Here is a 27,532-nt window from a genome sequence, read left to right on the forward strand (position 1 = left end):
ATAACATTTAAAAATCCAAAATCACCTTTGCTCATCACCCCCCTTCGCCATCCTGGGAAGATAGACGGCACCTACTATATTGAGTTGGAGGTAGTAGAAAGGCTTAAAATATGTAAAAAAATAAAAAGAAGGTTTTGTCAAAATTGTCATTTTTACAATTCTAATTGTACTGCACATAAGGTGCAGATGAGATGTTCCCACTGTTTGATGTCGCATCACCTCTTCCAAAACATTGTGTAAATCACTAGTCAATACATGCATTTTACACCGACCCGACCATCCAAATTTGCACTTTTTGAAGTGGCCCTTAAAGTAATTCAGAAATAATCACACATTGTATGACTTAAATCAGTTGATGTGATAGCCAGTCAGCACCACCATGCTTAATATAAACAGTATAGGAAGAGTACAATTTCATTAATACAAATATTCAATTCATCCGCATTGGAGATAGTTGCATACGTTTAACCGACTGATATTTATGGATTAGAACCAAAAACGGTTTGACTGCTAAATTAACAAGTATCAGGGGCGCAATGGACATCGCCCGTGTGTACAACAGCATAACCTAAACTAGTCCTCTGGTAACATTCAATTTGCAAAGACTGACAGTCTAAGGTCTTTGTGTACACCCTTAAAGGTTGATGGAAGCCACATTTCTCAAGGGTATAATCCAGAAGGATCCAGTTAGCTAAGTGAAAAGTCTTTCCAGCATCAATATCTATTGCAGCCGAGACATCACTAGGTAGGTCATATGTTGCCAACAAATCAAGTAATAATCTATTATTTATTGTCTGTGCTAAAGCTACACTTGCCAAAACACTTTGCTATGTTTCAGTTGATTACTTTCGCCATTCAGAAGATAAATATTTAATCCAGAATGTTCACAACATTATTTGCGACATCAGCCTGAAGTTACCAGTCAGTGGTGTCTCTCAAACGAAAAGTGGAGAAGGAGAGAAACTGATTCTGTAGTTCACAGAAGCCCGGAGCATGATCACTGCCTAGTTAGTCAGAATTACTTCAGCCTGACATGCATCCAAACAGAAAAGGGGGAGAGATTCCTGCTGGTAAAAGTTTTGGGTATCACCATGTCCTAAGGCATTAGTCTGCAACCTGTCGCCATCTAGAGGTTTCAGATTAGGACTTCCAAAATCCCTTACCATTGACTATACCGACTACTACTGATGGGAATTGTAGTCCAAAACCTCCAGATACCCAAAGGTTGCAGACCCCTGTCCGAAGGCAAGGGGGAATGAGAAGTTCTTGCCCAACAGGCATGAGATTTAATCATCAGCCACCCGAGCGATGCCCTGAGGAGACCTGGAAGCAACCAGTCGCCAAAGCAAAGGAGAGCAGGACGTTCTGAATAGGCGACTTGTGAGACTTGGACATAAGGTCCAATTGATATTAGACTTTAACCATAGGATCTTGGACATTAGGCCATGTGTAGGAACCCCTGGTGCACTTCTTCATTTACTGGTCCATCCCGACATTTCCACCTACTAATCCTTGCTTTAGTTTACCCCTACCTAATAACTGATTTTCCATAGCTTGCTTGTGTACAATGAACAGCTCTTAAACTTAAAAGGACAGTAGTGAATGATATGTCAATTCCACACCATCACATAAGTCATAACACTTTACGCAAGGGGTAAAAACAAAAATATATCTTTAGCAGGAGTTAAAACCAGCTCGTGGGTATCCTGCATCCCTTGGTAAGCAGGAGCTAGTACCTAGCTAGATGAAAAGCTAAATTCCACTCGGCAGACAAACTTTTGTATATGTACTCTTTCTTATGGTTTACATTTTTTCAAGATGTGTCTCAATGTTCTTTTAGAAACATTCCCAAACACCCAGAGGTTGTCCAATAATTATGTTTGTATGGGACTTGTTTACTTGGGGAGTCAAAATTGGATCCTGGTAGCCTGTTGCTTCATTGTACCAGGCTCTTCTAGACTGAGCAGTAGCTAAATAGCGACCAGCAATTTCGAACCATGATATTGGAAAACTAACTACAAAGAAATGTTGTTAAAAATATATGCAGAAATTAAAAACAGTTTTAGGGACATCTTGTCGTTAAGGCGGAGCACTGCATTGAGATACTATAGATCACTTTGAGACCTTGTTTCGAGACTTGGTAATCAAAATTACAAGAAACCTTCATTTCAAATGGCATCAACATATTTAACAGTTTAAACATGCTCATTTTGATGAAAAAATGTGAAAACCATATGTCTTATCAACCTTATCCTTTAAGACGTAGCTCCCTAATCATGCCATTTAAGTTATATAGCGTTGCCAAATAAAACGTTATTTTACCCAAAAAAATCCTAAAATAACTATTGAAATGTACACTGAGCTCAAACATTTCTGCCACTCTAACATTTGCAAAATACACAATGTATTGTAAGACAGGTTTGCCATGTTTTACTTTGTTCATTCAGACTATGTCTAGCGTCATGCATATTCAAGTCTTTTATTGCACAAGGCAAGCTAGTTGCATACCAGACTTTGTTATTGGGTATTCTACTGGGGAGTCTTCCAGTTGCCTTTTAAGAGGAGAGAACCATCTCGGTTCTAGCTAGGTTAATGAGGAGAAAGGACTGGGATAGATCCTGCACCTATTAGGCAGTTTAGATGAAAGTTACTCTTACCTGGTAACGTTCTTTCGATGGGATGGTCCGACGACGTATTTCATATCTAGGACAGTAATCACCACAGTTGTGCTGCTTCGAATAATCTTTCGGCGTCTGCGTCCTGCGGCTATGACGTCGATACGCCGCCCTCGAGGACCTCCTCCGATGGCCGACGTCACCAGTTAATAAGTAGGACGCACGACGCCCGTAGCCTCAATTGTAGTTTTTGCCCCCAGAACGTGTGGTACCAGTCTTCTGCCAGTCTGACACAAAGTCTTGCAGAAACGTAAGCTGCAATCGCACAAGAAATTCTGCAGCGGGGAAGGCAGGGGGGGAGCGATATGGAATACGTCGTCGGACCATCCCATCGAAACAACGTTACCAGGTAAGAGAGTAACTTGTTCGAGGGGATTGGGTCCCCAATGTATTCCATATCTATGACAGACTCCCAAAGCAGTACCAATGCAAGGAAGTGGGAAAAGAATTTAGAAAACAGAAATTTAGAATGCCCAAATTGCAGAGTAAAGGACCGCCTTGCCAAAGGCCAGATCCTGCCCACGGATGGAATCGAGGGAATAGTGACGTACAAAAGAGGGAATAGTGACGTACAAAAGTATGTACCGAAGCCCAGGTGGCTGCATCACAGGTGTTACGAATAGGAACACCCCTCTGTAGGGCAGTAGAGGCAGCCATACCCCTGGTAGACTGGGCCCGTAAGCCGACCGGTGGGTCCTTCCCCGCCAAGCGGCAACACTCAGAGATGGCCAAAATAATCCAGCCAGCCAAAGTCTGTTTCGTCACAGCTTGTCCCAAACACTTTCCAGCATAACCAATGAAGAGTTGATCGTCAACTCTGGCCCGGGACATGCGTGAAATATAAAAGCTTACCGCTCTCCTAGGATCAAGCCTATGGAGCATCTCCTCTTCCTTACCAGGATGTGGAGGAGGGTAAAAAGCCGGAAGAACAACCTTCTGGCCTAAATGAAATTCCGACACCACCTTCGGAAGAAAGGAAGGACGAACTCTAAGGACAACCCTGTCCTTATGAAACACAGTGAAGGGTGGCTTAACTGAAAGTGCCTGTAACTCACTCACTCTGCGAGCGGAAGTGACCGCAACCAAAAAGACAGTTTTAAGAGTTAACAGTCTCAAAGGGCAGGAATGCAAAGGCTCAAATGGAGCACCCATCAGAAACTTGAGAACAAGGTTCAAATCCCAACCGGGCACCTGGAAAGGTGACTGAGGGGACACATTAGTGAGACCTTTCAGAAACTGAGAAATTAAAGGAATTTAAAAATAGGAACACTCTTCAGACGAGCGCTTAAATATGGACAGCGCCGCCAGGTAACCTTTAACAGTACCCACTTGCAAGCCCCTGTGGGCCAAAGAAGGCAAAAAAGACAGAACCATGGGAATGTCACATGCAAAAGTATCCACATTCATAACCCTGCACCAGTCGCAGAACTTACGGCAACGGTACAGGGACTTTGTTGCTGGCTGTCTGGGATTGGAAAAGAGGCTTACCATCTGAAAAGAAATTTGTCTGTCCTGAAGAAGGCCTAACAATAGATCGTCTGTAGAGACACTAGGGATAGTGTTTCATATGTTTATATGGCCGAAACATGTCGACACATGAGAATAGGATAGCTAAAGCATATAGTCTTGTATCTGCAAACCACCAAAATAGATAGAGTGGCCATGACTTACATGACGAACCCCATATGAATTATATTGTATTTTTTTTAAAAAATAAGCGAGAAGTAGATAGTGATGTACCATACTGACTTCAACCTTGGTGTTGTACCTCTCGCTTTGTTTCCCTTTTTTAACTACGTTTGATTGGTTTCGATACTCAATAAATTAATAGAAAAAAGATGTCATTTTGTGACTATTTTATTCTTTGAATAAGATGGTTCTTCGCTCTTGCTTTTTGTTTTTTGTTTCTTGTTATATACACAAAACTCACTAATTGGTAAGTGACATGGTCTGCTCAGTATGATTCTGTAGATCACTCGGCCTAACCTGGTAGCACTGAGAGAGGGGTAGCCAGTTCTCATGTCTGTAGATTTCCCCAAAGCAACACCTCCATCAAGTCTTCAGGGAGGTCCCAATCCTTATACCTCAACCTTTCAGAAGCCACGCATGAAGGTTGAGGGATCTGACCTCTGGATTAAGAACCTGACCCCCTCCTCCCGTGAGAGCAGATCTTCTCAGTAGGGAAGATTACGTGGAGGGCAGATGGAGCCGAGAAGGTCCGGGTACCACATCCTCCGGGTCCACGCCAGAGCAATGAGGATCATCCGGGAACCGAACCTCCGTAACCTCTGCAGTACTTGCGGGATGACGGGGACTGGAGGAAATGCGTACAGCAGTGGGAATGACCACTCCACCACGAATGCGTCTCCTAAGGCTCCTTTTGGAGGAAATTCCCACGAGCAGAACCTCTCGCTCTTCCGGTTGGCACTGGAGGCGAAGAGATCCACTTGAGGGGTCCCCCAAAGGGCAAAGATCTCCAGGAGAATCTCATGAGCCAACTCCCACTCGTGAGAGATAGCGCTCTGCCTGCTCAGAGCATCCGCCGCCTCGTTTTCGTCTCCGGCCAGATGAACTGCCGAGATCGAAACTTCCTGCTGGATTGCCCAGAACCAGAGCTGCATCGCCTCCCTGCACAGAGGAAGTGACCCGCGAGGGATGCGTCCGTCACGATCGTCACCTCCGGCCAGGGTAGCCAAAATGGAGCCCTCCTCATTAGAATGCCTTCGTCGGCCCATCAACTGAACAGGGTCCGACATCCTGCCGGAGGACTGAGACCACTGGAGCTTGAGTGCCCATTGCAAAGATCTCATCCGCAACCAGGCCTCTGGCACCAGAAGAATGCAGGATGCCATGAGGCCGAGCAGTCTCAAGAACTCTAACGCTGGGAGAGTCTGGGCAAGTTGAAACTTGTGCACCATCTGCTGAATGTGATGAGCCCTCACCTGGGGAGGAAAACACTGCCCCAGGGACGTGTCGAGCACTGCTCCGATGTACTGGAGCTACTGAGTTGGTGTCAAGTGGGACTTCTTTAAGTTGAGGGAGAAGCCCAGCGTGTGGAGGGAGTGGCAGGTGACGACAGATGATCCAGGACTTGCTCGGGAGAGCGCGCCCTGATCAACCAATCGTCCAGGTAGGGGTAGACGTGAATCCCCCCTTTCCTGAGATGCGCTGCCACTTCTACCATGAATTTGGTGAAGACCCTCGGGAGGAGGTCAAGCCGAACGGCAGAACCCGAAACTGAAAGTGCGAGTCTCCAACCGCGAACCTCAGGTACTTGTGCTTTGGATGGATCGGCACATGAAAATAAGCGTCCTTGAGGTCGAAAGAAACCAACCAGTCCTGAAGTTGAAGGGGCTGGAGGACTTGAGAGAGAGTAACCATCTTGAACTTGTCCTTCCTGAGGCGTTTGTTCAAACCGCGCAAGTCCATGATGGGTCTCAATCCCCCATCTTTCTTGGAAATCAAAAAATAAGGGGAATGCCATCCCTTGTTCCTCTCCGCTACAGGCACCAGTTCTATGGCGCCTTTCTCCAGCAGGGATTGAATTTCCTGCGCAAGGAGCGGATCCGGACTCTTCAAAGAGAGATTCCCCGATGGATTGTTGCGAGGCCTCTGCCGGAAAGGGAGACAGTAGCTAAGGGTTATGATCTCCAGAACCCACACATCTGAAGTAATGGCACGCCACTCTACAAGATGCTGCGCCAGCCTTCCCCCAACCGGTCAACCCTGGGACATGGCCTCATGACTGAGCTGAAACGGCTGTGGCGTTGCCTGAGGGCAACGAGGCAACTACCCGAGCGGCCTTGGCACCTCGATTACCCTGTTTTCCACCTCGGGCACTCCTATGGTGGCCCCTTTGACTGGCAGCTCCTCTCGCTTTACCAAAGGATGAGTAATAACGAAAGGAACCTCCCCTCCACTGTTGTCCCCTAGGACGAAAAGGCAGAGGTTGTCGAACTGCAGCGCCCAACGACTTTGCTGCAACTTTGGAGGTCTACAACCTCTCAAGGCTCTCGTCAGCCTTGCTGCCAAAAAGATGTTCCCCATCAAAGGGCATGTTGAGGAGCCGGGCCTGCACATCAGGAGCAAACCCCAACTTCCGCAACCACGCAAACCTGCGTATCACGGTGCTCACCGCCATGGACTGGCTGACGCAATCTGCCATGTCCAAACCAGACTGAACGGCCTCACACATGGCATCCTTCTCATCCTGAACCATGGCAAGGAAACCATCCTGTTGGTCCCCTTCGGGAATATGTTCAGCCCCTAAGGTAACAGTTCCACAGAGTGTGCGTGAAACGTGCAAAGGCACATATGGAGTTGGCCGCCTGAAGCGCCATACCCCCTGCAGAAAACACTTTCTTCACCCAGCCGTCAAAACGCTTGTCGTCCCTATCAGGAGGGATGGTAGGATACGACGCCTGCTTTGCCAGGGACGTAGCCGCCTGCACCACCAAACTCTCAGGAATGGGGTGCTTGGACAAGTAGCAGGGGTCGCTACTGGCTGGGCGGTATTTTCGCAGCAAAGACTTGCCCACTGCTGGGAGACTCTCCGGAGTAGTCCAAGCCGCCGCCACCCTCCTCTGTAGAGCCATATGAAACGGCAGTACCGGGTCAGTTGGTGGACCAAGGTCGAGGATATCCGTAAGGTCATCCTGAAGAAAGTCCCCTGGGGGAGCAGACCATCCCAAGTACTCGGTGACCCTAGACATTAGGCACCGGTACAAGGAGTCGGCATGAGTGCCAGGCTCAGGCCTACAAAACTCCACCTCCGGAGAGGTGTCCAGCCCACTAGCATCGTGAAGGGACTGTCAAGTCCTCAAATTGGCTATGGCCCCAGAGAATCTCGTCAGGCACCGTATTAGGAACCATGCCATCATCAGAGCCTTCATCCACCTCTGAAATAAACTCAAGATGGCGGTAAGAAGGCACAGAATGTGAACCAAAGCCGTGCTTTACCTTGGCCAGAGCCTTTCTAGGGGGCTCCGCCGAACCCCGTGGTACCCCCGTCGACACAGCCTCGAAAGGTGTTGAGTGATGCCGAACGCAGCGCCGACAGCATCGATGGCGTCAACACAGGCCTCGAGGCCAGAGCCCCGAGCGTGTCCCTCGACAGCCTGGGTGCCAATGGCGCTGAAGACTTCTTCGGAGGCGGGGCCTCGAAAGAGTGTTGACGACCTCGGCGTCGACGTCTTCCTCGAAGACACCACAGGTTCACACGGCCTCGAGCGCGTCGTGGACCGGGACCTGGACCGGGCATGATGAGAACGATTCCCCTTGTCCGAGCGGGACCTCTCCCGCGAATCGTGCCGACCCCCCGAGCCCGAAGGCGTGCGAGCAGTGTCTCTCGACCGATCCCACTCAGAGGCGCGGACGGACCGGTGCCCTGCGATTCGAGAATCACTAACATTTTCTTCCCGAAGGAAGCCCATTCATCCGGCGTCGCATGCTTGGTGGGATAAGCAACCCACCGACGGGCGGAGTCCTCGGATGAGGATGGGGAAGGTGACCAATGACTGCGCTTCCGGGAGTGCCTCAAAGAGGCAGAGGAGTGGCGAGACCGACTCTGGGACCAAGACCCACTGGACTTCCGACGATGATGCCGTCGAAAGCCCCGCAGACCTCGACTTCCGTGGCTTGGACACCTTACCTACCGACAACTTCTTGCGCTCCCACAAGGCTTTGGACGTGAGCGACTGGCAGTCGACACAGTCATCCGTGTCATGGGCCTCCCCGAGGCATCAGAGGCAGGCGTTGTGCGAGTCCGTCACCGACATCATGGACCCACAGTCACCGCACTTCTTAAAGCCCGGATGCGGGGTGGAAGACGAGGTAGACATCCTTCGCGAAGAAGAAACTTCACAAAAGGAACAGGTTCGAAGCATCGAGATAACAACAGAAACTTCAAAGAGTCGAGGCGCACCGAGATTCCCAAAGCGAACACGTTTGCGGAAAAAACGGAACTGAGGCGACGGGCGTTGTGCGTCCTACTTATAACATCTGGTGACGTCGGCCGTAGGAGGAGGTCCTCGAGGGCGGCGTATCGACATCATCGACGCAGAAAGATTTTCCGAAGCAGCACAGCTGTGGTGATTACTGTCATAGATATGGAATACGTCGGAGGACTCAATCCCCTCGAAACAAAGTTACCCAATTTTCCAAACCTGGGTCATTTTCAAATTAGGCTTCTTGTTCCATCTACAAAAAGACTTGGTCACAAAGGGAGGTCAATGTTAACTGCTTGATTGTGGATAATTCTGATACTTCACAGCCCAGCCTCAAGGCTAAATGTCTTACCACTTACTACGGTTGCAGAACCATGCGTGTAGGCATCTAGAAAAATAAACAACTGCCAGAAAACACAGGGCATGTTTGATTATGTGCTTTAGAAAAAATGGTGTATCAAACAGGACTTCTCATTAATCAGCTTGGAGACAATGGAACAAAGAAACATTAACGGTCCTATGCCTGGTGCATAAAGCATATTAGAGGACCAGAGCCCATATACATTTGAAAACATACCCAGCATTATTAAATTTCGATCAAAGAAGAACTATTCAGTTTGGCGAAAGCTTTCAAAACATGCACATAGCATGTGCAGCCACTCTTTCATTCCTCAGCTAACCTCTGCCGCACCAATGGCTCTCTCCATCTCACCTATCTTCTCTAACTGCTACACTATCACCTAACCCCCCCCTCGCATGAAGTCCGGTAGAAAAAAAGCACAAAAAATACATCTTGAGTGCAAACCCTGAACTTCCCATCGCAGACACCTATGGCAGCGCTTCCTCCAGAGAGATTTTCACTGATATCCTCTTTGTCCCCTCTCCAAATCTATGGACCTCCCCCATCTCATCTCCACTTTCTCTACTTCCACATCCTCTACCATTAACGGGGGCACCAAGTGGGAAGTCCACTCGGGCGGCTTCTCATCCTCACATTGCTTCATTAATGCCCATCACAAGTCACTATCCTGCTTCAGGGTCCACAACCCAACCTATTCAGCCGAGGCAATTACCTAAATTCTTCCCATCCGGACGGGTCTCTAGGATTGTTTGGGGAAATGCCCACTCGACCCCATGAATTACTAAAATGCGGAGTGCCACAGGGCGCATGCTTGTCTGCCTCACTTCTCAATGTCTTCTGTCACCCTCTTTGTGATCTCTTGTAAGGGCTGGGAGTACATTTTTACTAATTATGCTGACAACACTCCGGTCGTGTTTGAGCCGAGTCGTAATAACACAAAAGACATTGAGAGGATAAATATGGTCTATGCCAAGATACAGAATTGGATGATAAACAATGGCATGTGTTTGAATGACACCAAAACCGAGCTTCTGCTATTATTTTTCAGGCCAGAGCAAAACTGGATAGTCAGTATATGGGATTTACTATTGAACAACATCCTATCAAGGTGGTTGGCAAAGTTAAAAAATGGGTGTCCCGTTCGAATCTTCTTTGAACCGTGATGCCCATATTACCAATGTTTCGAATAAAGCCCAATACTTTCTTAGACTTCTGAGATTAATAAAGCCGTACGTCTCAGTCAACCTGCGCCACCTTGGTTTGTGCCCTTATAACACCTAGGTTAGATTATTGCAATGCGCTTATGGTCAGAGTAAGTACTAATGGACCAAGACGCCTGCAGGTGCTTCAAAACGACGCTGTGCAGATCGTCAAGAATTTTTCAAAGCATGAGCCTATTTCCGCTCAAAGGAGGAGTCTGCATTGGCTGCCTGTGGAAGCGCGCATTCAGTTGAAGGTCCTGGCCTTAATTCATAAATGCCTCTATGGTCATGCAACTGGTTATCTGAAGGTAGGCATAAATGCTTATTGTCCTGGGAGAACTACCAGATCTAGTAACGGGCATATTTGTTGGTTCATAGGAGCAAAAGAAGAGGCATGGATAGAGCTTTTGCTGTTCAAGCCACCAAGAGATGGAATGAACTCCCTAAAAACTTGCATCCGGATGAAAATCTATTGAACTTCAGAACAAAATTGAAAACCTTCCTCTTTGAATAACGTGCTAGTGATATTCACTGCCATGCTGCGTTTCATTTGCATTTATCGGATCTGTCCCATGTCCTTTTTTTCTTTTCTGTGCCCTGATGCCTACGGGCTTAGGCGCATTATAAATGTATGTATAAATAAAAAACCTCCTTCTCTTTGACCGGATCCTGACTTCTCCCATTAACTTCCTTCCTTACTTCCTCCTCATCACCCCCTACTACTCTCTCTCCTGCCTGTACACCACCTCAATCTTCAAATGGCAGAGACCTCCTCCATCTGGCGACTCTTAAAGCCCACTTAGCCAACAAACACTCTGCTAACATCTGCCTCCTTCTTGAAGACATTGACCTCGACATTCTCGCTCTTAGAGAAGTGGTTCAATGCCAGCTCAGTCACTGCGTTTGACTCCCTCTTTCCTGGCGGCTTCAAGATCCTCTCCAAGCCTCAACCTCATTGCACTGGCAGGGGGTTGCCTTAATCTTCCCAGAGGGGGTTCCTGCCTCCATTTTACCCACCCAGGTCTACTCTTCCTTTGAAAGCCTGGCCTGCAAGTTGGTCATCTCTCCCATCTCCACCCGGACCATTGCTACCATTTACCGGCCTCCAGGCGCCACCACCATGTTCCTCTCTGAATGGGCCGATTTCTGCTCTAACTTTCATCCACCTCCAACCTCCTCCTCCTGGGTGATTTCAACATCCAACTGGACAACTCTGGCTCTGCATCCACTGTCTTCACTGACCCTTACACCTCACTTGCCCTCTCCATTCTTCCTTCTAGGCCAACCCACTCAGATGGACACACTCTAGATGCCCTCATACACGCCGACCCTCTCTCTGACCCTCTCTCTCCCCCACTAGTCACCCCTCTCTCCTGGTGAGACCATTCTCTCCTCTCCTCCGACATGGGTCCCTTCGGCGCTCTGACCGCCCATCCCCCCATAAAGCCCTGCTACCTCGTTCACTAACATACACCTGATGCAACTATTGTCAGCTGCTGTCTTCACTTCCACCTTCATCCCCCCCTTACCCCCTACCTCCGATTCTACCTCTGACTGTGCTCTCAGAAACCTCCACCTTTCCATCACCAATACTCTTGACATTCTTGCTCCAGTCACGAGGATCCGCCTGAAACCCGCCTCTAAGCATAACACCTAGTATGACTCATAACTTGCAGCCCTGAAATGAAAGTGCAAGGCGGCAGAACATAAGTGGCAAACCTCAGGCACATCCTCTGATAAACTGGCCTGGCGACTGCTCCAAAGGCAATACAGACTCTCCATCCGTGGCAAGAAAAGAGCCCCCATACAGGCACAGGTTTCCGGTGCATCCAACAACAAGCTGAATTTTTCAAGATCTGCAGGGAACCAACCAACCCTTCTGCAGTCTCCTCCTCCTTCCCAGGCCCTCTGCAATGCACTGGCCACACACTTCGCCACCAAAACTCAAGACATCCTGAACATCCTTGCTACCCCACCGTCCCCGTCCCCCTCCTCCTCTGTCACACCTGAAAAAGTTACCAGTGTTGTCTGCTCCATGAAGGTCTCTTCTAAACAGGTTTACCCATGCTCATCCAGGACCATCAAGGATAACATTGGCTCTCTTGCCCCCACACTAGCTGATTTCAGCAATCATTCTTGACACTGGATCTTTCCCTTCCTCCCTTAAGCACTCCCTTGTGCGCCCAAGCCTGAAAAAACCTTCAGCAGATCCTAACTGCCCTGCAAACTACTGCCCTATCTCCATCACTCCCTTCCTGGGGAAGCTGCTGGAGAAGCTGGCATTGCCCCAACTACACTCGCACACCAAACTTGGTGGTCTTCACAATCATCAGTCTGGATTCCGAGCATCCAGAGGCACAGAAACTGCTCTTTTGAACACCCGTGAAGAACTGCTTGCATCTCTGGACTCCTCTCCCCCGCTGTCCTCATCCTTCTCGATCTCTCCTCTGCCTCTGACACAGTCAACCATTCAATCTGCATACAAAAGGTTCCATGATACCCTTGGTATCTCGGAATGGACACTGGATTGGCTGACATCCTTCCTAACTGACCGCTCTTCTTAAGTCATCCTGAGCACCTTCTCTCCTACTTCCTTCTGCACCTGTGGTGTCCCCCATGGTTCTATCCTCTCCCCTTGGCTCTTTAACTACCTTTCTCTCCTTGCACGCCTCATCTCCTCCTTCTCCAACTTCCAGTGTTACACAGCTCATTTTCGAAGTTCCTGCTGACCCTCTTGTACCCTCCATCATCCCCGACTGCCTATCTGCCATCCAGTCCTGGAGAACCCCCAACGATCTCTGCCTCAACGCCTGTAAAACTGAGATCCTTCCCATTGGGACCCCTGCTCCCTCCTCCTTCCCTCTTCCTTGGCCTCTCCGCCCTGTTCCTCCTTCTGAAGCCAGAAACCTTGGAGTCATCATCGACTCCTCTCTCATTCCTCCCTCACACTCAGGAGATTGCCAAGAAGTCCCACTTTCAGCTCTTCCTTCTGAAAGGAATTCTCCCTTTTCTCACTTTCCCCCAGAGGCTCAATGTTACCCGAGCCCTGGTTCCATCTAGGCTTCACTATTGAAATAGCCTCCTCCTAAATCTACCTTCTTCCACCCTGCGACCCCCTCCAGCTAATCCAGAATAGGGCAGCAAGACTTACGCTTGGTCTTCAAGCCCAGGGACCACATCTCTCCTGCCCTAAAAAGTCTCTCCCAGTTTCTGCACTGATTAAATTCAAATCCCTCTGCATCATCCACCAGGCGGTCTGGGGCCGGGGACCACACTATTTTCAACTTTATCTTACTAAATACTCTCCCTCTAGACCACTATGTTCCTCTGGCACCAATTCTCTGTGTGTAAAGCGTTTTGCTAAACAGGAGGCAGGTGGTCAATCGCTTTCCTCAGTCGGCTCCCTCCTATGGAAGAGCCTCCCCCTGTGCCTTCAGCAGGACTTTCCAAAATTCCGGAAGCCCTGCAAGACTTTCCTCTTCTTCAACTTCAACTCCTCCTCCTCCTCCCCTTCTGCTCTCCTCTGCTAATCCCACAGTTGCTGTGATTGGTGTCTGGACCCTAATGCATCCTCGGGGCCCCTGACCTCCCACACCCAATCAGCCAAGCTCCCGTCTACCCTCAGCACTTGCCTTGGCACACCCTCCGCCCTGGAGGGTCGCACTTACTCCCAAAGTGGCCACAGGCCGTGTGGCTATCAACAACCCAAGCCCTCCATCTTGGCTAACCCCAAGAGCACAGACTCCCCAGCACTTACGCCCTCTGCCCTCTTCCTTGCTGCACTTGCATGTTCTAAATGCTCACAAGGCATAGTAGGTTCTGTCTCCCTCCATTGCACCTACTAAATATTGTGTTGTAATGTATTTCACTCCCTTGTTCCCATCCCTCGCCCTGTGGGGGCTTTGAAAACAGTATTTTACTTGCTCTATAAGCAAACAATAAATAGAAATAAATAAAAGACACTTCCCTGGGTGACACCAAGACTAAGGACCACTGTCCATTCAGGTAGAACACCCCAAGCACATAAAACATAGAAAAGCACTCAAAATAGTCCTGCTTCACCAAATATTTGATCAATCCTCCCTCCCACAACTGATTGCAAGACTGTCTGCCCAGTAATCAAGCAATGAGTAAAACATTTGAGGTACAGCATTCATCTGTATTTTTCTATCTGCAAGGCCGTTTAAAGCTATCCAAAATTCTTGTGTGGTATCTGCATTCATGTGAACGTAACTTTGCTTTAGCCATCTTTTTCCCCCAATGACTCGTGGCGGCCTACAAAACAACTATAGGGGATACGGGAGGATAGAAAAAAATAACAGTCTGGTAAAAAACAAGCTGTGAATAGCATACAAGAGGGAAGGGGCCGTTTGCCAGGTAGACTGCAACTGTATGCCATGTGCAAGGAAAGACAGCAGTTTAGAAGGATCGAATTTGGAGGATACAATGGAAGAAAAAGTAAAGGCTATTGAGCAAGACGTCAGGATAATTAATTAGCAAAGTTTAGGGGAAAACGGATTAACGGGTAAAAGCATGGATATTGGTACTCAGATTGTGAAGAGTATAGTGATGGTAGAGAAAATGGAGAAAGGAGAAAAGCAAGGAAGGGAAAAAAGTATATGGTAGAGGGGACGGCAAAACTAAAAAGTTCAAATGAAAAATGAGAAGCAGAAACGGACACCAAGTTAACGGAGGGGGGGGGGGTCAGGACTCATGTACAAATTCAAAAGAGCAGCAGACATCATCCCAAGGAATACTGGAGTGCAATGATATTTAAAAGCACAATGAAAATACAAAAACATGAAGGACAGCTAAAGATTAAAATAAGACTTGCAACAAAGAAAGTTACAAAAAACGTCTTTAGATAATGTAAAATCTATTTCAAAAGACAGCCCAGATAGGATTTGCTAATTAATTGAAATTCAGCCTACCATGTGAAGCTGCACACATCCCATCTCCAGAGCGAGGCTAGGGCTGGCACTAGCATCAACGATGGTGCCATTGGACGGCATACTGTGCACCTTGCAGTAATAAAACCAAATGATCCTTGGATGCTGGTAAAAAAGAATGGTACACTTCTTTTTAATCTGCTTGGAATCTTCTGTTACTCACGCTCCCTTCTTTTCTTTCAATCGACCCTTTTCACTCCTGCAATGATGAAAAAAGAAAAACCGTAATGAGTATACAAATGCAACAAACATAAACGCTCCATGCAAAAATTTGAAGAAGAGTGAGACGCACTTTACAACCGCCAAAAAGGGAACCATTAGTTCAGCTCCTTGTTTAAAATGTAAGACTTGTCGCCTGCCTTCCCACCACCCCAATATGTTCTGTTTTCCTGAAGGAGCTCCATGTTTATACCACTACCAACTTTTCTCCTCTGTTCTTGAAAACAAAGACCTGAAACCTTGAATTAATCAAACACAAATATGAATTTGCTTCCATCTTCTCAAACCGTGCAACTAGATGTATCCCATTGTTCCACTTGTGCAATTCTCTGTAATGGACATTAGAAAATATTACATTGGGAATTAACTTCCACTACATCGAAGTCCAGGTTGTTTGTGGTCTGGTAAGCTGCGTCACTCTTGCAATGTTTGGCCTGTGGAGTGGTCGTTTCTGGATGACAGGAATGTATTGATTTATCATAAGCAATTGTCTGGACATTTAATATCTATCATTACAACTATTTGTGAAAACCACAACACCTCACGGGCTGTTGTTCAGTTTGTGCAATCTCACAGCAATGTTTAGGCCAGCACTTGAGTTACATGAAAGGAAAAAAAAGAGCTGCAACTAAGTGGCACTCGACAGAGGGGCGTCTCTGGGGGGTATCCGTCAAAGATTTAAACTGAAAGGCAGCCTTCCTGTTTTTTTTTTTTTTTTTTTAACAAAACGTGTTACTTTCTACGCTGGTGTCAAAACATCCAAGCTCTATTACACTTTTTTTTTTTTTTTAAACGTGATGAGAGGACTCTTTACTGGCCATTATTCCAATGTATAGACCCGTCAATGCACAACCTGTGGCCTGCTATTAAGCACCGCGCAAAAATGAAATACCTTTACAAAAACGACATAAAATATACATTCCCGCTTTACAAATTTCGCGTAAACTCACTCCGCCGCCGATGGTCAGATGGCGGCAAGTAATGTTCTCGCCGTGACCCCGGGTGCCTCCTCGAGCAGCCTTGCCTTTTGCTGGCGCCTGTCGGTAAAGGCGTGTTTTTTTTGGTTGTAATTACTCGCGCGCTCTAGATCATTCTTTAGAAGAATGGATTTTCAAATGCGCCACAACAAAATGACAGCGGCCGTGATTCTGGCACATGGGGTTAAGATGCACAACATCGAAAAACCCTCCCACCTACGCACGGTCGATTACCAACACAAAACAAAGGCTGCCCCTGGCAAAGCAGGCAATGACTGCCCCAATGGCGCCGCTGGCGGGGGCTTCTGCTCGAGGCGCAGGCCGTGCTGCTGGGCGGACTCACTGCACAGTTCGTCCGCTTCCGGATTTTCCACGGCCAGCTTATTCAACCGGCACTTTGTCAAATACAATCCTTCCACCTGGGGGAGAGGTTCTCTTGTCCGCCCCCTCCCGCCCCCCTGCCCATTCCCATCGCCCGTTCACCTACCCAGCTCAAAGAACATGGCGGGCTTTTGAAACACAGCCAGCTGGGCACTCTTCTCGCCCGGTCTCTGCGCCCTTGATTTCACCCCGCACAAAATAATCAGACGCGTGCTTCCAAGACCGCTTTTAATTAGATTTATGTTCCGTTTTCTGGTTATCGATATTTATATCTCGACGGAGTAAATTAGTCTGGCTCCAGGTGCGTTTCCCCTCAGAGTACACACCCTGACCCCAAAAAGTGGCGACCGCGAACTCCATTTTCATTTTGCATTCCATTGGTGGGAAGTTCTGCAGTCAACCATGATAGCTGAAATCTATCACTCACGGCTTCCAGAGATTTAAAAGTGGACTACACCATCAAAGAAAACGTTACTTCGTTGTCTCTCAAGTGAAACTTATTGTAGTTGTATTACTTTCTCGTTTGAAAAAACGGCACGTTTCCTGTTCTGTCCCTAGATCACTGTTGGGGACAATTCGGGTCACCGGGCAGCCCCATACTCTTGTCGGGGAGCACCCGACGGGACTCACAGGGGCGGCGATCATGCCGCTGACACAAAGGGTGGGGGTCACCCCACCCGATCCAGATCACCGTATCTCTGCACATGGCCGGGTGGCAACCGGCTTACCGCGGCTCCGGCTCGGGGGGAACCCAGGCCGGGGTCGCCACCCTGGCCCGACTCACAGGGCCAGGGGAACACACAGGGACGGCATTGCCCGGCAGGTGCACCGCCCGGACGGCGTTGCCCGGCAGGGGCACCGTCCTGGAGCTGGGCCCCATCCTTGGGCCCAGCGCACGTGATGAGGCACCAGCATGGTGCTGACACGGACACACACACACAGAGTCAGTTTGGTCTTGACTGACGAGCCCGGAAACGGCTTGTTCATTTTATTAACTTGGTCACGTGGTTCCCCACGTGACCAAGACAACACACTGGAAGATACCATGTCCCCCTACAGGGGTGACATGCAACAATCGCTACCACCTTTCCATCAGAATCTCACTACTTTTTCTTCTTTGTGGGGTTGCCCCCTTAAGAGTGTCACATAGCTGTCAACTCACCAGCTTTTGGAGGGTGTCAGCCGCCTTGAAAGCTGATGAATCACCCGCCAAGCCCCTCATACGCCCATTCACTTCTATGGGCCTCTTACCCGCCAAAAAGATTGAAGATAAAATATTGGTTAAGAAAATCACAGGTCGAGCACAATTGGTTAAAGGGTTTTGATATAACGGCGACAGTGATGTTAGAAAAAAAACTGAATGAAGGAGGGGTGGGGGGGAGTTATTCGCATACGTAGACAACATTCAGGAAGTAAGGGGCATTTTTTTGGGGGGTGGGGCATGGCATACTTATGACTAGCAATTTAGGCGGACCACGGCAAAACACTCAGAAATAGAATGGGGTGAAGTGCAGAACAACTTATACATTCAGGAGGTGTTGAAGACCAAAACACCTTGCTGTGGAGAGAAGAGTACAACACACAAAAACAGCCCAGGCAAGCAACAATAAATGCACAGAACCAGAGAATCGGGGTAAAACCGAGCAGCCCTATTGGCAAAAAACAGCCATGGGTGGCTAGGTCAAATACCCGCAGCCAGAAGATAAGTGATGAATTCAAGGCGTTTGTGTTTAAATACAAACTTGTGGATATCTGGAGGGAACTTCATCGTGATGAGGAGGAATTCTCCTTTTATTCACCTGTTCACAACTCATACTCTAGGATTGATTATTTCTTTGTTAGCGTTACGTTGAGTAGTCAGACGGTGTCCACGAATATATTGGAAAGGGGAATCTCTGATCACGCCTTATTGGATTTGCAGTTGCTTTTGGATAATGTAGGTGTCAAACCAAAAAGGTGGAGAATGCAGGCTAATACACTAAAAGATAGTGTGGTTACAGAGGGCTTAGAAGCATTTATTGCATGCTACTTTGAGGAAAATTTAGATTCAGCCGGCATTAAATCTGTTTGGGATTGTTTTAAGGCAGTATTGAGGGGTGAACTAATAAGTAGGACTGCCCATGCAAGGAATAATAATCAGGAAATGATTAGAAATCTCGAAAAAGAGATCAGAGAATTGCAGAGGGTTTGTGCGCATGATGCCTTAGGTCAAAACAAACTGAAATTGCATAAATTGGAAGCGGAATTGAGGACTCATGTGCAAAACCTTGCAAGTAAGAGTGTGTTTTATTCAAAACAGAAGTTTTGGGAATCGGGGGATCGGAATGGAAGATTGTTGGCTTGTAAACTTAGGGGGCTGGGGGCGGATAACTGTGTTTCTTCTATTCAGACTACTGGAGGTGTTACATTACACAGGAATGGAGATATTTATGAATATTTTAAAGTTTTTTACGAGAAACTGTATAGGGAAGACGGTGATCCTACGGTAGAGAGATTAGATTCATTTTTTGGGAAAATTTCACTCGCTAAACTGGCTCTAGAGAAGCAGACTTTACTTGACTCTGCAATTGAAGAGGCTGAAGTTAGCACTGCTATATCTCAAATGAATGATGGAAAATCGCCAGGTCCTGATGGTATAGTCTTGGAATTTTATAAGACATTTGTCGTCCAATTGGCGCCAGTTTTGAGTAAGCTCTATAATGAATTCATGGCTACAGGGGAGATGTGTGAGTCAATGAAAGAAGCTTTGATTGTCGTAATCCCGAAACCCAATAAAGATCATGCTCAGTGTGGAAATTATAGACCTATTTCGATGTTGAATGTCGATCTAAAAATGTTCACAAAAATTTGGGCCAATAGGCTGAGGTTATGTGTGGGAGATTTGATTGATGAGTCTCAGGTGGGGTTTGTTCCAGGGCGGTATGGTTATGATAATAGTAGAACTGTGTTAAATGTGGTGGGTGAACGTTTTGGGAAGGACTCGAATGATGTTATTGGTTTTTTTGATGCTGAAAAGGCCTTCGATAGGGTTAACTGGAAGTTTCTGGAATTCACTTTAAGGAAAATGGGGTTTGGTTCAAGTTTCATGAAAATGGTGGAATGTATTCATAGAGATGTTAGGGCCAAAGTTTTGATCAATGGAGTGATTTCGGATTTGTTTCCTTTACTGAGGGGCACGCAACAAGGCTGTCCGTTGTCACCTTTTTTGTTTGATCTGGCATTAGAACCTCTTGCTGCATATATTAGACAATGTGAGATTGTTAAGGGAATTATGGTGGGCAAAGTTGAAGTTAAAGTTTTATTGTATGCGGATGACATGCTTCTTATGCTGTCAAACCCTGAGGTGTGTGGTGATGTCATAAAAAATATGTTTCAGGTAGTGGGGGAACTGTCGGGACAGAGTGAATTGGGACAAAACGGAGATCTTTCCATTGTCTAGCAGATGTGATTGTAATGTCTTGCGTTCGTGGAATTGTAAGTGGTCTCCGAAGGGTGTTAAATATTTAGGTATACACATTATCAGAGATTTAAGAAATTGCTGCAATTTAATTTGGACTTGGTAGTCACGAATATGTCGTTATTGATTAAGAGATGGGAAAGGTTGCAGTTGAATTTATGGGCGAAGATTAATGCAATCAAAATGGTCCTCTTACCGAAGATTTTATATATTATTCAATCGATTCCGTTGTTATGTAAGAAGCAGTTAATCCTAATTGAGAAGTTCTTTTCTTCTTTTTTGTGGGGTCCGGGAAAAAGGCCTCGGGTTCCAAAATATATACTGATTCAAAAGGTTGCGGATGGGGGGTTTGGATTCCCGGATTTGACAAAATATTACAAAGCCTTTTTGCTGAAAAAAAGCTTGTATTACTTTAGGGAACGGAATGCAAAAGAACCTCTTTGGGTGCGCATGGAAAGAGACGTTTGTGCACCATTTGAACTGGGAAACTTATACAGTATGGGTAAATTACTGAATAAGAGGTTGCGGTTTATTCCGATTGTGGCGACTAGAAAAGTGATGGGAGAGTGGTTTAGGGAAAACAATCAGAGTTATGGTTTCAGCCCTGATGCTTCTATATGGTTTAATGATGTTATACAAATAGATAATAAATGTCTGAATTGGGTGAGTTCGATAAATAGGGGTATTCTGAAGTTGGAGGATGTGATGATGGGGACAGGTGGTTGACTTTTGTGGAATTACAAGATAGATATGGATTGAGGCTGGGTGAGAGGAATAGATACTTGGCTTTGGTTTCTATATTGAATAGTAGGATGGATATGGCGGATGGTTCTATTGGAAAGAAGCCAGAGATTAGTAAGCTGTTAGAAGGCCAGGAGTACTGTGCGAGTACTTATATGCAATTTATGCCTATTGATGAGAAACTCCAATTAGCATGGTCTAGATTGAGAGAAATTTGGTCGGAAGAGGTTCAGGATGACATTTCTGAAGTGGATTGGAAGAATGTTCTAAGGGTTACTTTGAACTTGGGACCCGATATGGGTTTACGTCTAATTAGACAAAAAATTGTAGGGAGATTGTATTGGACACCGGTTAAGATGTTTAAGCTGGGGTTACGACCTAATGATTTGTGTTGGTGTTGTGATGTTAATAGGGGCACTTTATTGCATCTACTGTGGGATTGCCCGAGAGTGCAGATGTTTTGGAAAGAGGTACTTGATAGGATTGATCTGATTTTTGGTATTGTCTTGCAGAGGTCTGCAGTGAATATAATTTTGCTTTCCAAGAAAAATAGACGTGGAAGCGCTAGGAGGCATTCTTGTTGGATTGATAGAGCTATAATGATTGCGATTAAGTTGATACTCAGGATTTGGAAAACAAGGAAAAAACCAAATGTTGATGATTGGTTGATGGAGTTGCATGTCTTGGCAAGCTATGATAAGGTTTCATTTCATAATAAAGATAAAGAAGAGGATTACATGCAGCTGTGGGGTACATTTATGGCTCTCTATGATTGACGTATATGCAGGATTATTTTGATAGCAAGGGATTCAAGGTGAGGTTGATGGGTTTTCTTTCTTAGCTTTCCTCTTTCTCTTTCTCTTTTCTTTCTCTTATTTTCTCCTTTCCGTTTGTGGTATCATTTGTTGTCACTTGTGTTTGTGTTGTCTTTGGAATATTCGGGGTAATATGTTGAAGATGTCTCGCTTTAATTGGTCATTTGTTGGTATGAACTCTTTGTAATGCTTATGTTAGTGTTGATTTTGTTTTTTGATTATTGTGAGACATTGTTAATTTGCTGATCTATGTGTTCTATGTGGAATTTAATTAATTGTTTAAAAAAAAAAACAAATACCCGCAGCCAGAACACAAGCAAACCACAAAACACCAACAGCGCCAACATTACATGTTGGAAATTCGAGAGAGGTTACTGTCCCTGGGCTAGGGAGTGCAGATCTAAACATGCTTGTACAACATGTACTGGAGAGTACAGCAGCAGCAGGATGCACCAGATTACCAACTAAAGGCCCCAAAAAAGAGGAGCAATAAGATTCCTGGTCTCAAAGACCCACCAACACCGGGGGAACACCCATTAGAATCATGGAGTTTATGCCCGTAAAAGCAACAAAGAGATAAATCGATCCATATCAAACCGTTTCCTGGTAGGATTCAACATCCCATTACAGGGCCATGGGCCAAAAAAGATCGCAAAAAAACAGAAGTGTGCAGTAGAAAACCCAATAATAGTAAGGGAAAAAATTCAGAAAGAATTAGATTTAGGCAGAGTTGGAGGGCCTTGGGAAGAAATGCTGTTCGAGGAGCACATCTGCTCACCACTGGGCCTGGTACCAAAAAAAGAACCAGGGCAATTTCCCCTCAGGGCCCATCAGTGAATGATGGGACCCCCCGAAATGGAAACAGCAGTGATATACACACATTTCCACGAGGCACTTCGATTAATAAGAAAATCCGGCAGTGACGCTTCAATGGCAAAATTAGACAGAGTCAGCTTTTAGATTACTGCCAGTACACACAAACTATCCACCTTGATTAGGCTTCACGTTTGAAAATACATTTTTCATAGATGCATGCCTGCCAATGGGCTGTGCGATATCATGCGCATTGTTTGAACAATTCAGTTCATTCCTTCAATGGGCATTTTGGGAAAACGACCGGCAGCACAGGCAGTGCACCACTTGGATTATTTCCTGCTGATAGGGCTAGCAGGGACAAGGGAATGCTAGGATTCACTGTCAGAAACAATGAAAATTGCAGTACAGTGGGGCATATCACTGGTAAAAGAAAAAAACTATCAAACCAGCCACAAGCATCACTTTCCTGGGCATAGAGAGACTCAGTAGCAGGGGTATGTAGGATACCGCCTAGGAAAATAGTTACTTGGAAAAATCAGAGCACTAAAGGGTAAAGAAAAAGGGGCCGTTAAGGAACTACAGTCATTAGCAGGGAGCCTACATTTTGCAGCCAGAGCAATCGCGTAAAGGGAAAGTGTTGAAGGAGCTTGGAAATGAGAACCAAAGGATGCAATAAACCCCACCTGCACATAAGGTTGGGGGAAGAAGTTAGGAAAGATTTGTTGGTATGGGAAGAATGTCAAAATTCAACGGTACAACAATATGGCGCATACATTAAATACCGACAATAAGCAAATTCTATTTACAGATGCTGCTGGGAGCAAAGGTTTTGGGGCAATACTGTGCACGGCATGGCGTGCAAGCGAATGACCTGAAACAAGGCATGCACTAGGGCTGACCAGAAACATTACACCATTAGAGATCATACCCATCTGGCTGGCACTCCATATTTAGGGCGATCGTTTAGCAAACACTGAGCTCATTACATGGTCAGATAACATGGCGGTGGTAGGAATCATAAACAGAAGGTCAACCAACTGCCAACTAGTTTTACGGATTTCAAGGGCCATGACCAGCATAACTCTGAACAGAAACATTGTAATAAGGGCTAAACATATCGCTGGCATAGATAATATTTCTGACAGATAATCACGATTTCAGTGGCAGACATTTCGGAAAATGTCTCCAGACGTTGACAAATGCATGACGGAAGTGCCAAGAGAGTGCTGGAAAATACTGACAGAGAAATAAGGACAGCATCAATACCGAACGGACGGGGCCAGGATGCAACACCAGGAGTGTCGCACACCTCAAGACGGGTGTCAGCAGGAGCACGCTTCCTGCAAGAAACACAGACCCTGCGACAGGGTTATTATTGGGCCTGCTCAAGAAGGCTCTGGCGACCATGACCACTGCGCAATATACTAAGTGTCTTAAAACGGTACTAAAGGTCACAAGTTTATCACATATAGAGGGAATAACAACAAAAGAGATGAACACATTTCTGGAATGGGTATACAGACAAGGGATGAAAAAAGCCCTGGAGAGCAAAGGGCTGAAGACGCTGTTTTGGCTGCAGATCATTGCATCATTTTGTGAGAAGCTGACGGAGTGTGCCAGGAGCGCGGCTCCTTTAAGAAGCAGATTTCTACCTGTGCCGGCAAACAGCTGATCAGGCACGCTGATACGTGCTCCTTGAAAAGAAAGCCTGCGCAGCCCTTGCGCAGTAAAGCCTTGAGCAAAGGGCTGGAGAAACTGTTTTGGCTGTTTGGGTGGACGGTGAATGGAGCTGTCCCCTATACTGATTGGCTGCCAGTAATAAGTAAAGAGGCATCTCACATAACGGCTGAGCCCCGCGGCAAACAGGACCATAGAAGAAGGGCGACTGCTCTGGAGCTATAAGCCACGGGAGAAAGACCCTACCCCAAAAAGATCTGTCTCAGCTTCCGATTGTGCTTCGCTGGAGTCAGGTAAGCGAGCCTTCCACTTTCCTTCGTCGCAACGTCCCATGGGTACTGACTTGACCGCACCCAAACCTTCTAAAATACAAACTAGTAGAAGGCAATCTATGAGTGGTGCGTTAGTCATAAGGAACATCGCCCACGAGCCAGACGCCCAACAGTTCAGTAATTTCTGCCAGCTTAACCCAGAAGAGCCTGGAGGTACAACTCACGCGGAGCACTTGGAGGTTTTGGTAGTTTCAATACCTGCAATGACAAATTCCGCAGTTATTACGGCAGGCCAAGCAGCGAGGCCAGACAAACTGGCGATCTATACTGAGGAGTCGAATGAACAGCGATGAATCGCAGACCCCAAACCCCACACAAATCCACCAACGAACTAAAGCAGCTAACATCCCTATGCAAACCAAGTTCAACTGGAGCGGAAGCCACATTATTTCAAGCAAATCAGGACGTTAGTCCTAGTCAGCCAAGAAGCAGTGAGGTAAATGCCCCACTCACCTCTCCGAACCTCGGAAAAAAAGACCAGCGTTTGGGTGTGATGGGGTGCGACGAGCTGCTGAGGGGAGCAGGACAGATTACACCCCGCTTATCGATTTCCACGCAGCACAGGACTCCACTGCTTTTGATGATTTAATTGGGCCGCCTCCCTGCCCTTCAACATCACTACCTGAGGCAAATGAGTTGGGCAGGGAGGAGGTGCAAAGGTTTTCACCCGTAATAACAGATCCAAAAACTCTGACGACCTAACAGAGGAGGCCCCTGGGAAACCCCTGGAACAGAAAGCAGCCTCACCGGGGTATCCCATTGGGAAGAGACCTCGAGCGGAAAAAGCCCAATCACCCATTGCGATGACCAAGAGTGGTGATTCTATCTCTAATGAAGAGGCACGAAACGAGGAACAGCCTGTGGAGATACTGGTCCTGCCTAAATCACACGACCTGAAAGGATGTGCAGACAAAGGTTTTCTAGCTGTCAAAGGCCATCAGAGCAATAAGAAAATCATTGCAAGACGCGGAGCAGCAGCTAGACATCCAAATCGCAAATCAACTGTCAACCTCATGAAGCAACAACTTCAGTCAAACAAGTTCTAAGCTTTCTTCAAAAAGAAATTGGTTTCTTACTCAGGGAACCAAACGGAACTCTCTGATGCTGAAATCTTAGAAGTGACGGAGGGACCTACAAATCGAGAGCCTGAACAGTCAAAGGCCAGTAACCCCTTGGCACAAAGCCCTCAGTCAGAAGAATTTGAGCTATGCAATCCAATAAATTAGGGACATAAGTCAACCCCAGCCTCAAATCAACTAAGCTGCCATATCACGCCCAAGGCCCTTACTCGGCCAGCAAACATATCCCCACCCCTTGTGCTCCTTATAACAATGCAACTACACAAGATCCCTTCCCTGGACGAAAACAGGGCTGCTTATGGTGAAACTCCAAAAAGCACGGCCCAAGAGACAGTGCCAATAGCAACACGACCCAGTGATAGCAGGTGCAAGCAGAAGGAGTTGGGAGGAGAGCCCATGGACCTCGGTAAAGAACCTGCTCATTCACCAGCGCATGACATCGCTTACGAGATCCCTACTAACCTCTAGCCCGCTAATCGTACTCCAAAAAGCCCAGTACGAGAGCGCATGCGACAACCAATAAATGAGTATAGACATCGAGAAAAGCCACCGAGCACTGCATTCACTACGACTCAGGGCGTCAACACAGGCCAAAGATTCCCCCTCTGAAAATAGATCTCATGTCAATGATGTCATTGATCACAATCGCTCCAGCACCATTTTGCAAATTGTATGAGGCACTGAACGACGCCCAGAAGGATAAAACAACGCTATTAGACATCAAGAGTACAAAGCTAGCTTTTCTGGAGGGGTACATCATGGCCAATCCAAGAGAGAAAAACTTAATATTCCCCTTTTCTTCTGAACTCGAAGCATCGACAGCCGCTTACTCTGGGATACCAGGGAGGCCCGAGTACGGCATGAGAAAAGGCTTGTTAAATGCAGACGCTGGTCAGACTGACACAGACTTTATCATAGCCCCAGTGGCACCTTCGAAAACAAGAAAGGAGCCAGGGGCTAAGAGTGAGAGAACTACGGCCACCCCGGGCACGGAAGAACCAATTCATGTTGATATTGGTGATTCAGAAAACCAGCCGGCTTTGAGTCTGGTGTCTCAAAGCGACAATAGTGACACCAGAACTAAGACAACACAGAAAAGTCTGCCCAATAGCAAAGTTCAGAGCGTATTACAAGACCCCCAGAAGGAAACACCGCAAGTGTCCTTTGGGATCTTTACACAAAAATGCCTTGACAATAGTCATCCACCTCTGAACCAATAAATCAATTCAGCCTATAAGGCCATATAGGATCCTCTAAGACTACAAGGAACAGTCGCTTCAAAAAACAGGCCAAACAAAAAAAAAAAAATCATTCCAATACCGTGCGAGAAGACCAGGGGAAATAAATAGAGCGAAGGATCGAGTGAGTGAAGAATCGGCTACAGAGTCAGACGATGAAGAATCATCGATTGATCTCATGAACACAAGTACCTACTCAGTTGAGGATTCGGAATCTGAACTGTCAGCTAACCAGTCAACTAATAGAAAAATAGAGGAAACAGACGTGGAGATAGTCTCCCATGAACATCCAGCAAAATTACCACTCATTGTAGATCAATCGCCAGGACGCAGGAAGTCTGCAAAAGAGCGGTATACCTGGGAAAGAATGAACCTAACAAGGAGCGGACACCCAAACCGCTCAATCACGAAAAAGGTGCGAACATAAAGAGCTACACCAACCACAGAGGTAGAGGTGGAGACCTTAATCGGGGGGAAGAAACTTGAAGCTCCAGACCAAGCCAGGAAAGGTTCTTCTTCAATCTGGGAGACAGTTCCCTTAAAGCGGACGCCGAAAACCAGTTCTCCCCTGAAAGCTTTCAAGTCAAGTGGAAGATCTCGAAATTGCAGAGAGAGGCAACTCGCCACGGAAGGCAACCAAAATAAGCACAGCAACCATCCAGACAAAA

The 27,532-nt window shown here is 46.7% G+C and overlaps 1 protein-coding gene across 2 annotated transcripts in view; it reads right to left on the bottom strand.

The window, feature by feature from the left end:
• Nucleotides 1-27,532, bottom strand: part of DNMT3A (DNA methyltransferase 3 alpha) — a 2,439,715-nt gene that overhangs the window by 2,238,360 nt on the left and 173,823 nt on the right. For both annotated transcript variants that reach the window (XM_069605556.1, XM_069605557.1), the window contains exon 2: nt 15,115-15,331. In XM_069605556.1, the coding sequence (XP_069461657.1) occupies nt 15,115-15,195 (81 nt within the window). In that variant the 5' untranslated portion in view covers nt 15,196-15,331. The remainder of the gene's footprint in view (nt 1-15,114; nt 15,332-27,532) is intronic.

The sequence above is a fragment of the Ambystoma mexicanum genome, chromosome 4p (genome assembly GCF_040938575.1).
Source record: "Ambystoma mexicanum isolate Mex_15411 chromosome 4p, UKY_AmexF1_1, whole genome shotgun sequence".
Classification (NCBI taxonomy): Eukaryota; Metazoa; Chordata; class Amphibia; order Caudata; family Ambystomatidae; genus Ambystoma; species Ambystoma mexicanum.